Source organism: Oryzias melastigma, linkage group LG16, assembly GCF_002922805.2.
Source record: "Oryzias melastigma strain HK-1 linkage group LG16, ASM292280v2, whole genome shotgun sequence".
Lineage (NCBI taxonomy): Eukaryota > Metazoa > Chordata > Actinopteri > Beloniformes > Adrianichthyidae > Oryzias > Oryzias melastigma.
Genome location: NC_050527.1, coordinates 13,255,299 through 13,267,416, shown reverse-complemented (window position 1 = coordinate 13,267,416; position 12,118 = coordinate 13,255,299). Strand labels below are relative to the sequence as shown.

Here is a 12,118-nt window from a genome sequence, read left to right as displayed (position 1 = left end):
TAAAACAGAATTTCTCATACTTGCACAGATGTACAGTTAAAAACAAAACAGATGAAAAAAAAACAATGATAAATAAATAAATTAAAACAGAAAAAAACAAGCTCACCCTTTACCTCCCCATTAACACACGCAACCCATGACCCCCACACACAATGAATATTTAGAAAAGTAAAATTCTAAAAGCAGTTCTGCAAGCAACAAAGCTATTGAGTGACTTGGAATGGCTCATGTTGATTTTTCAGGTGCGACTCATTACAGCACAATAGCATCTAGTTACTGTTGTAATGACAGAAGATGCCATGTTTAACAGGGTTATTACTTTGAGTAAATCTGCTGCAGCATAAGAAGCTGAGGATGTATTTTATTTTGAAAGGAACTTGTCTGTGCTTCTATCAACAGTAAAGAGTTGTTATTTGTGAGGGGCCGTACAAGATGTTATTTATTCTGAACCGTACAGCCCCTCATAGTTATTTATAAAAAAGCATAACTTTTTTATAATTTAATTATTGTAAATATTTAAAATGTACATGTTATAAGTGAAAAGCTTTCTGGCCACATAGATATATATAAAGTGTATTTTTCCAAAAGGTCAAGTGAGACTTGGCGTCTCTTGTTGGGGTTTGATCAGCATGGAAATGGACCAAGTGGCTATTTTGGTGTTAAAGGTCTCAGACCCCTGGTCCAATACTTGACGAATGAACCATTGAACTCATAGCGAGTTTGTAGAAATGTGTAAAAACATGCATGCAACTCAAGCAATAAGGCCATGTAGTCCATATTTGACTTGTTGCACTAAATACTATAAAAACAGGATTGTCTAATAGTCTCCTCATGACGGTTTTGTGAATAACTATATTCAATGTATTGGCTGATTTTTGATGCAAGAAATGTACCCTGTTTTAATTTTGTTTAAATTAAACGTAGTATCGTGCTTCACTTTGCCTTAAGGCCAAAATAAAGCTTCAGACTTCAATAGTTTAATGAAAACTATTTCTTTGGTCAGGGTATGAAGGGTTAAGTCAGCTAATTGTGAATTGTCATCGTTCTATAGGCATAACCATCCAAATGTGCCACTTGTTTATTTGTTACCAGAGGTGTTAAATCATTTTCATGCCAATTAAATATCCAACCTTCATCAGCATCCTTCTGCTCCACACTTTCCTTCTTTAACACCAACCTCTCCGCTCCTCCTTTTTGTACAGTCAATTCCTTTTTTTTTTTTTTTTTTTTTAAAGAAAACCTTGTACAACTGAATTTAAATTACTTGCCAAGCTGTCTGGCACTTATAACGCTAAACTCTGTGACTACCTGTGCCGCTGGCTCCGAGACGCATGAGTGGCTCGTCAACCCCATTATTCCACCTCTGTACCTACAAGTGGGATGCCGATGCACAACAAAGGTGCTTTTTTTTTTTGCCTTTAATAGGCAGTTTGAAGAAGGCTCTCACCTGGTGTCATGATTACACACTAGCTGACTGCAATTAGCCACATTCAAAGCAGCGACTGCATGTTCTCAGTAACTTCTGACAAAGAGGGAGGACAGAACGGTCTGAAACGGGGGAATGCTGAAGGTCTTTAGACTGTAAATAAAACATGTGGATGTCAAGTGGAGTAGAACCTTGCGTTTTCTGACCAGAACTGGAATGGTTTGGTAAATGAACCACTGATTGAACACTTCAACTAATGTCTGTAAAGGAGAGCCGTCTTCGTTTAGCCTCAGGGTTGGTTTCCATTGGGAAAAATGTAGGCACAGTAAAAACCGCTATAAATATGGTGAATAGATTAACTTTTTTTTTGTTCAAATTGCTCCTGGAGGCCAGAAAACACAGACAGTACTTGCCTATAAATTATCACAACAACCAGAAATGTGTATGGCACCCAACCCTACTTAAGGAGCCAACAGGAGAACACACAGCCTCTTTACCCCCATCTGTCTGCTCTGTCTGCCAACTGTTAATGTGTCCTGTCTGCTACTCTATATGTTATTCTCTTTGTCTGACACCTCTGGGTCTCCCTTTGTTCCTCCGATTTCCCCCCCTTCACTTTACTTTTATTCTACAGCTTCTCAGAGAAATAAGGTAATAATGTTTCTTATCAGACCAGTCCTTTAGCACTCCTAGAAAGAGGAAAGGAGTGAGAGAAGGAATGAAAAGGGAGGAAAAAAAGGGGCTTTTGGCTCGCACAGATCAGCCTGGATCACTGTCTGGCTTTGTGGCTGAAATGTTCTTATTAATTTGTTCGCGCTACTGCACAAGGACTGACTGGCTGGTTGAATGACTGTCAAACAGACTGACACACTGACAAGCCGGCTGACTGGCTGATCACTCCAGGTGATGGATGGAAGTATATTCCCTCTCCTACAGATGGATCAAAGCGCGTGAGGAGGGAGGCGGAGACAGAAACAACTCCGTCTGAATACTTTCTGAACAGGTTTAGAAAGAAGGAGATAGACTCAGAGGAATGGGAAATAAAGGAAAGCGAGATGAGACAGTCGAGAGATAAAAGGCGCGAAGAAAAAGGCAAAACGGAAGTGCACCAGTCAGGGAGAGATGGAGAGATAGTAAGAGGTGTTTAATAAAAAAGAGATCATTTAGTTGTCACCACCAAGAGAGTATCTGTCAGTCGACTGCTTCAGTCAGTGAGAAGAATAATTTACACTAGTTTGCTTGACAGCCTCAAATTCAACTCTATTTGGAAGGGCGACATATGGAATAAAGACACAAAAAAGACTTTAAAAGGTTGTTATCCCACATAAAAGACAAGACAGCTTATAATCTACAAATCAGCGGAGAAAAATCAAATTTTTCCCCTTTTTTTCAAGTTTAAATGACTTGAATAGCTTTCAAATGACTGCAATGACTTAAGAGTCCTTGAAGTTTAAAGACTCATTCAATGAAAATTGTGTTTTTGAGACGTTTTTGTGGCATTTTACTCGTGATGGAGGACATATATAAAGTAAAGTAAGTTTAAGATGGAATTTCTGAATATTTTTTTATTCAAATTACAGTGAATCAGGAGCAGAAAAGAAAAAATGCAGTGTGAAAAAAGGTTGTTGTTACGTACAAACAACAATCAGTAGGCCACAAGCTAGCATTACTGCTAGCATTATAGCTCTATGTACGTCTTTGTTTTCCTCGTCCGAACTGGGATCTGGTTCAAAACTGTACGACTTGATGGCTCCAATGTAGCTGACTATTTTTGTTAGCTTAAATTATCCGCGACTATTGATGACGTTATCGAGTGCGAGTGTCATCCGAATTTGAAGACACTACTTTCTATAACTCTCCGTTTGGAGGGCTAAATATAGGGGTAGGGAAAAGCTGTAGGGGAAGAATTCGGATTGAGTTGGGACTTTTTAGAAGAAATGGCAACAACAACTAGATGGCCTTGTTGTTGTGTGAATCAGTATTTGTTACTGAAGAAGTGCCGTACAGTCTTAAGCTACTTTTCCACTAAGCTCAGAAATGCGTTTTTGAGTGACAATTTTCATAAAAGGTCTATGTAAATGCATTTTAAACTCTCATCCTTACATGTTGCTATGCAAGTTTTTAAAACCGTCTCCACATACAAAACGTGCCGCCCTTGAACTTACGCTAAAGCTCAATCCATTTAAAATTTGACCAATCAGTGACTGGGATTTGGTAGTGATGTATTGGTTACTTATTTTTTAATTAAAGGAAGTGCAAACTGTTTGAAAATTGATTATGAAGGAGAAATTAAACTTTGCAGTTTGTGCCCTTACCAAATTATATGACACCAAGTCTTTTGTATATCTGAAAAATCCCGAAGAAAGATTCGCGAGATTTGCACCACTTCAACATTTTGCACCAAGCCTCTTCCAAGGTACATGTGCTAGTTTCAGACTTGTGTGAACAACATATACTAAAAGCTCATTCAAGAATGCCCATCTAGCATGTTCTAGAAGAGGCATCACATACTCAGTGTGTATGTTGCTTTACACTAGACTTGACATAGATCATTAAAAATTCAACAGATTTAATGATTTAAAGTGATTTAGTTGACTTCTGATATCTGATCTAATATACTAGATTCCTTCTATGATGCTAAAGAAGTATCAAAGTGTTACAGCAGTGAAGCGTTCATATATTTAATCAATTGTTGTTATCTATTCTGTTATTATGATTTATTATGATTTGCCTTTATAAAAATTCATGTTCTCATATGTTAGTAAATAAATGCGACCTATATTCCAGTACGACTTATATATGACTTTTTTTTTTCTTTATTTTCCTTTTTTTTGTCTTTACCTCTTAAATTCTGGGTGATTTTTAGTCCAAAAAATCCAGTACATTTGAGTGCCATATGAAAATATGCAATTAATTAATGTCAACTTTTATGCATTGTCCCCACCAAAAAATGTAAAGCATCAAAAGTCTTTTTTTTTGTTTTTTTGGTTTTAGGGTGTTCATCTCCCAATTGTTAATAATTTTAGTGTATTCACTTAGAAACAATAAAATATGCAGAATAGCTGCCCGGAAACCCTCACAACTTATAGGAATTACAGTCTTTTTGACATAAAAACTAAACGCACTAAACAGTGTTTCTGTAAAACCCAGATCACAAATTATTTTTTCAACAATTTCTTCTAGACTTAAGAAATTTCAAGAAATCAAAAAAGCTAAACTAAAGCAAAGAAGTAGGAAAGGTTAGTAAGAACAAAATGTCAAATAATCCATCACAATCCAGAGAGATGTATCGTCTAAAATGTGGCTTAGTGGATGTATTCCATTTAATCCTGAGAGCCAGAACAATCTACTTTGTGTGAGGAAAAGCCTAAATAAAATATTGCTAACAGATCAGATGAAGTAAGAAGGCTGAAGAGGCCGAGGAACAATGCGAGAGGAGAGAGCAGAATGTCCTGTTCTGAACCCAGCTGGAAGCCTTCCCTTGATTTTAGCCGAAGCCTGAAGTGAACTGAAATAACACCCACCTGCAATTCACATAAAGGCAGTTACATGTGAGATATTCATAAAACTACTGGAATACTTAAAAAAAAAATACCGCAAAGCAATAAAGGGAAAGCAGATGGTCGAAGTCAGAGTGTTCCTGATGTTCCATCGTCATGACTTTGAACAAACCAAGTCTAAATTGCCTGTTTTTTTTCCATATTCTGTACAACTACACTTACAGTAAAAGTTAAAAATGACATATAAAGTTCACGATAAATATGAAAACCACTTTGCGAGAAGAGCACTATGCACTAGGATATTGGTAGAAGAAAGTCAAAAGTTCCCTCCTGTCACATTGAGAAAAAAGCTGTCAAATGAAATAACAGACTTTTTGCTTGATACAGCTTTTTTCATAGTCCATTCTCCATCTAAGAATTCACATCCAATGTGTGATTTTTATTTTTTTTTAATTTATCAGAGGTTTCATTTAATTGAATTAAAAATGTAAGGATCAAACTACAGATTTGAGGATTTCCTGTAAAACTTTCAAACTATATGACTTGAAGGTTTTAATCCCAGTCATTACTTGTAGACTAAAAATCATGATCATAATAATAAAAACAACAACATATATTTTTCATCTTTTTATCTGGATATTTTAATTTATTTTATTTTTTACTGATGACTGTTGTGTATATATAGTCAAATATGTAGTCAAAATCCTGGCTTTTATGTAATATGAGGTCACCTAGAATTTACTTCCTCTGTAGGGCTATCACAATTAGTTGATTAATCACTACTATTTTGACTATTAAAATAGTCAACGACTAAATTAATAGTCGATTAGCCTTTTTTTATATTTCAAAACTATCGTGCACGCTCTCCAATGCCACATCTGCCATCGTCTTTGACACATATGCAGAGTATTGCTCATCCAGGTCAGTAGTGATGTCACAGGAAGTTCTAGAAAGACTGGGGTACCATAAAAACACCCCAACAGAGCTTGAAAGAGGAAAACATAACAAAAAGGTCCAATGCAATACAGGCAGAACTTGGGTTCCATGGCAGCACTACAGTGAGGAAGCATGTTGTGACTGAGTATGATGACGGTGAAGATGGATTATCGTCTAGGTAAGATAAGCTAGCATTAGCACAAACATATTAGCTAAATGTAACCCTGCAACTTATACTTCTAGAAATGCTAACTTTCCTGCATCAAGCAAGAACATTGTACAGTTTGGAATTTTATGGAGTCAGAATATAGTGAAGTTGAATACAGTTCTGAGCGCTCAGCATGACAAATGGTACTTTTGTTATATTTGAGTCAATGAGACCAAAACTTTATCTTTTGTGAAAATTAGTTCCTTTGTTTCAGTTACCAACCAAATTTGATTTAAGTATTTTTTTAATGCCAGAAACAATTGAAGGAAAGAAGTTGTATGATTCACTAAAGGTTTAATAAAGTGTTGTCCAAATTGTCTTTATTTTTAGTTAGCTCATAGCTTAAACACTACAAGTTTAAAGCTAATGATGGTTAAGATGTTTGTTTTATACCTAGTTTACCCCTGACCCGTTCGATCGATTAATCGGAAAAATAATAGGTGATTAGTCGACTATTAAAAATATTTTTTGTGGCAGCCCCTGTTCTTCATCATTTTAAACACAGTGGTGTTTTGTTGCATTACAATGGTCAGCAATCTTTTCTACAGTACATTAGTTCATGTGAATATTTCAGACTATATCCATCATATGTAAACATTTAAAATTGTAATTATAAAAAATATGTAATATTTTTTACTATCGTGAATTACATATAGGAGACTTTAATGATGCATTTAGCCAAAGAAGGGTAAAACAAATATTAAAATGATCGCGATTGTATGTGATTAAGAGCTATGGTTAGAATCTTTGATTTTACACCCATGTTTGCATTTTAAAAATCACTCTTAAAACGTTACTTTTATGGAAGTGTCTATTTTGATTGTCTTTAAAGTTGCTTACTTATGAGGTCTTCCTCTTTTTCTTATGAGGTATTCCTCTCTGCCCTCATTAAAATTGTTCATTTAGATTTTACAGCATCTATTGCACCAAAATATTTAAGGAAACAATATTTTTCCCTGCAAAACTGGGTGCAAGTAGTATAAAGAGGAGTATTTCAGGATGAATATCCTTTTTGAGAAGAATATTTATTAATTATAAAAGTTCTTGGAATCTGCATTAAACATTGAAGTCTTTATATCTTCCAGTAAAATACAGAGGATGCCATTCTCACAGCATTTCTGAATAACTACAGGTTTTTGAGATAAATGTCAATGAGAAACATGCAGGTCAACAATTTGACAGGCTGGACCAAAATCTGTCAAGTTTTCTTTGTGTGGATATACATGTCTGTTTACGTGAAGCTTTAATGACAGTTTCCAAAGGACCATCATTGTTTTTTTTCGTTATGTCCTTGAGAAACAACAACCACCACACACATAGGAGTCACTTTTGTGGGATTTCTATGTATAAATTAAGTAGACATTTAAAGCCTTATGCAATGCTGTGTCTCGGGATGGTGCGTGTTAACTTGCGTCTAAGGGCAGCAGCTTCAGCATCTACACAGGCAGCATCTGTATGTGGTATCTCCTAATTGGGGATCCAATACTGCTGTCTTGTATCTCACATTTCCCTCATTTTTCTGCTTCTCTGCCAGTTAGACTCAAGCAGACAAACACAGAGGGAGAGTTTAGCTGCAAGTCTTTAGAATTTTCCCTGTTTAAAAGTCTTCAAGTGATAGAAAAAAATACACCTTGGTGTAAATCCAAGACTAAAATGCAATATAGTGTGATTATTTTAGATAGCTTTAAGACTAGACGTATTCAATGCCAAAAAAAACAATATAGAGCTTCTTATGATAAATCTATGTATAAATATTTAGTGTTTCTTTCTGTTTCAGTAGCAATTTAAACATTTGGCTCCTTTTGTTTTTACATCTTGGTTACTGGTAAATAAGCCATAGGTCTTTGGTTTACAACAGACATATGGTGTTTGGATTTATGTCAAAAGTGGAGAAGATAAAGAATGAGGACATATGGAAAAAGACGCTAAAACACATTACACTACATTTACACAGGGCGTGTGGTGTGCGCTTGAGTATTGGCTAAATGGGCTTTATTGAATCCGCATTCTTGAACATTCGTTTTGCATAAAGTGTTCACACTGGACTGTTGCTACTCAATACTAGCACATCGTTGGAAGAAGCTTGGTGAAAAATGTATTAGCAGCGAAATTCTTACGAGTCTTGCTTCTGGCTTTCTCTTTCTTTCACAGCTATGTTACAAGAAAGACTTAGTCAATTCCAACTGGGCACACACGGCAATTATTCACTTCCCCTCATTTAACAATTTTCAAATGTTTATTACTTCTGTGAATAAATACGACACTTCAGATAGATAGATAGATAGATTTTTGAGTTAAAGCTTGGGAGTGTCAGAGAAATTGTCCTTGTGCTCCACTCTAGATTCTGCCCACGTTCTGCTCTGTCCCCAGACGTTAAAAGTGTGTCCATAGTTTGGGCGACTCGTGGAGTGATTGGAAATGTCAGCTGACAACAGCACTTTTTACTGACACTCTGTGAACTGGCACACAGACAGCGAGAGACAGAAAAGAAGGGGTGCATGGACAGGAGGATGAAAGGGATGGCCGAGGACAAGATTGAGTTGAAAGAGCAGTAGTTCTGTGAGCACATGTAACAACAGCAAGGGACTTTTTCCAAAAAACAGAAAACAACGCTGGCTCCCAACCATCCACCCATATGTGCAAACCACCCCTCTCCTAGTGACCTTTCATAAATGTTACCGGCTACCGGGCTCATTGACTAGCCCCCCTAATTAAAATTTTATTGGCCCCCTATTTCTCCAAAAGCCTGCAGGACAACACTAGAGTACAAGTAGCCTGCAGCAAACAGAGAATGGCAAGCAGCGCCCATCCTGGCATTTTATCATTTTCCATATTTCACTCTGATCTCGAAGCAGCACGGCTATGATGATTTATAGTAATACCATTAGCAATAAAAAAAAATATATCATTTTGTTGATAATTGAAACTCTATGCTCCAAAAACCAATGCTTTAGAAGAGATATGATCAGTATTACTCCCATCAACAAAGTACACAAGTGCAACAATCCAGTGAAAAGCTTGTGCCACTTTTGACATTTCCACATTTAGAACACATCACAGAGCAGTATGAGTCTGCTTGGTCTCTGTCTAAAGGTCAGAAACACATAACTTGGAGAATTTCTTTCAAGCTCATGATGAACAAATGTCTTGATTACTGGATAAGGTTCACCAAAGTGCCAGTGGTAGCTAACAAAAAAAACTGACTTTATCGACCGACTGACTTCATATATCTAGCTATTAAGGCTCTTCTCAGGTATCTTTAGAAGTGCCTCCACTTCTGTTTACTGACATAAAAAATAACAAATTGAATTGCATTTATCTTTAAGTTTCTCAAAAGGAGAAGCTCTGACAAAAATGTTCAGATCATTAACATTGTAAACATTGTTCTGCTTCTCCTGGAGGGCGTTTCAGTTTGGCCAGTAGGTGGCGATCGTGCTATAGCATTACACTTTTTTCAAGAAGAAGAAGAAGAAAGTGTGAGAAAAAAACGGTGCTTTAGACCACAAACGGTCATTTAAAAATATGTCTTTAAAAGAGTTTGGAAAATTCATGTCTGTGAGTTTATAAAGATGTTCATTTAGTCAGCAATGTATGTTTAGGTCGCCCGAGCGTTAGCATTAAACATTAGCATCAAGCTGTATGTACTAAATCGATCAATATTTTTATGAATCACTTAAATTGATTCAAATCGATTAATCGATTTTATCAACCCAGCCTTAGTGCATGTTTACAAGCTGTAGGAGTGGAACAGGGGCCTTCAGGAGCACCATACTATATTTTTTGTTTTTACTATATTGGATCATTAAATTAAATATAAAAAACAAAGTAGTTTCAACTTTGAAAAAAGTATCATAAAATCCATCATTTATGTCATTGCAGTTATCAAATAGTGTACTAATCCTCCAGTTTTATTGGCATCACCTTAAGAAAAAAATGGTGTAAAAATCTGTCAATGACAGAGGAATTTAACACTGCAGATGATGGATGGAGGGATGCGCTTGTCAATCCTGCGTGCGTGGGGGACGCAGAGTGGGAGAGAGAGCGGATGGGTTCGGCCCAGCGGGGTTGTGTTATTTTTCCTCAGAGGAAGCAGAGAGGAAGAACACAGGGGTCAGAAGCAAATGTAAATTATTTGGAGTCGCTGCTCCTGCTCACGCAAAGCGAGATATCACAGGCCAGACTGAACCATTCAGCAGTTGTAGCAGCAGTTAATGGAATAGAATAGAATAACTTACGGCTGGCAGAGTTTGATAAGGTCCTGGTCGGTGGTGCCAGGCGGCAGCCCTCGGATGTACAGGTTGGTTTTACTGAGTTGCTCCACTAGCCCTCCTCCTTGACCTCCACCACCTCCTCCCGTAGTGCTAGGGCTGGGTGGAGCCATGGGTGGAGGCGCAGGAGCATAGGACTGCTGTGAACCAAAAAAGAAAAATGTCAAAGCACTTTCATTTATCTCACATTACAAAAAAAAAAAGAATTTTAATTTTTTGATTACACAAGTTCAACAACAAAGGTGTCGAGTTTCCAATCATACTGCCATCAAATCAAGCATCCCCTGTGTAGCAAACACATATCCTGCTGAGTTCTCCTTTCCTGCCCCTCTCAAATGTCTTGATTTAACAGGAAGCAAATCAATTAAGGGAGCAGGATATGAGGAACTAGAAGCGGTTGGCAATTAAAGCAGACTTTAACTGCAAAAAAATGCATCCATAAGCAAGGATAAGGAAGAGATTGAAAAAACATTGCAGTGTACATTGATTTCAAGCTCTGGTAAGACTTGTCTGACAGTATGGGAAGTAGAAACATTTTTTATTGTCAAGTCCTGAAAGAAACATCTGTTATGTAGAATAACATGAACACACATTACAATCAAATGAATGGGAGTTGTGTTTTCTACTGCAGTTTCCTTCTGGCCGGAGTGCTGCTTCACCCTTTAACTCACTGAAACATCTCATATTGGCCTCTGCTGTCCAATTATACAGCTCAATACTGACTTAATGGCTTAATAAGATGACCGGTCTCTGGCAGAGAGGAAGGGCAGTGTGAGGATTAATGAGTGTCTGGCACTGATAGAGCACCCAACCATGCTTTGCCGAAGGCAAACTATTAGGATAAGTTCAGAGGATGTAAACAAGCTTGATAGCTCCAATGACAACAGTGTTGAAAATGCGGATGTTTTGAGCCAAACGGCCAGCCTAGGGTCTAAATCTCCATAGCAGAACGACATCGGATGGAACAACTTCTGAACAAGGCAGGGAGACTGTGAATGGAAAAGAGAGGAAAAACAGATGACAAAAGAAAGCCTGTGTAGGTGGAATGGTATCTGAATGTGTAAACAGCCAGTCGAGCCTGCACGAGCTTGTGTCTGAGTGTTAGCCGCACTTTGTGATAATGACAGGCTGTCACCACGGAGCCATGTGCAGCCTGAACCAGCTCTGATATTAATCCATTACCTGTATGTGTCCCCCAACACACACTGGCATACAACTGTCACACGTAAAAAATAGCATTAGCAGGATTGAGCTTACGTATAAGAGACTTGCAAGAACTGCAGAAATGCTTCTTTGTGTCAAAAATATACAAACAGAGCTCAATTTTAATAAACAAGATGTGCAAAAGATAGTGATGCACAGGAGAGAAATTCTTTCCCATTCGTTTATTTTACAGAATAATCCGGAAATGTTAAGTAGCTGAAAAATAGAAGTAAGAGATTACAATAAGCTAAAACAACTAATCAAGGTTATGTCTTTGAGCTCCGCATTGTTTCACTTGGTAAGATATTTTCCACTCAATTTATTTAAGCAAAAATTCTGGGGTTTTATTATGGTTAATTTGTGATACATGTGTGAAATTTTCAAGAAAAAGACCAGAACTTTTCTAATGTTTTCAATGTAAATTCACGTATGACCAATTTCCCACCGTGCAATGTACACAAAATTTGCAACGGGGCTATGTGACAAGACCTTAAGCTACACTAATGCCACCCTCAACAAAACACATTCAAGCAACCGCTCTCAATAAAAAATTCTGTGTTGACGTGTGTATATGTGT

General features: G+C 37.1%; 1 protein-coding gene across 1 annotated transcript in view; it reads right to left on the bottom strand.

Moving 5' to 3' along the window:
- The window catches only part of LOC112143376 (RNA-binding motif, single-stranded-interacting protein 3), a gene marked incomplete at its 5' end in the record, with an annotated part of 132,425 nt that overhangs the window by 77,142 nt on the left and 43,165 nt on the right, over positions 1–12,118 (bottom strand). The window contains 1 exon segment of the mRNA XM_024267305.2: positions 10,306–10,478. Coding sequence (XP_024123073.1) covers positions 10,306–10,478 — 173 coding nt within the window.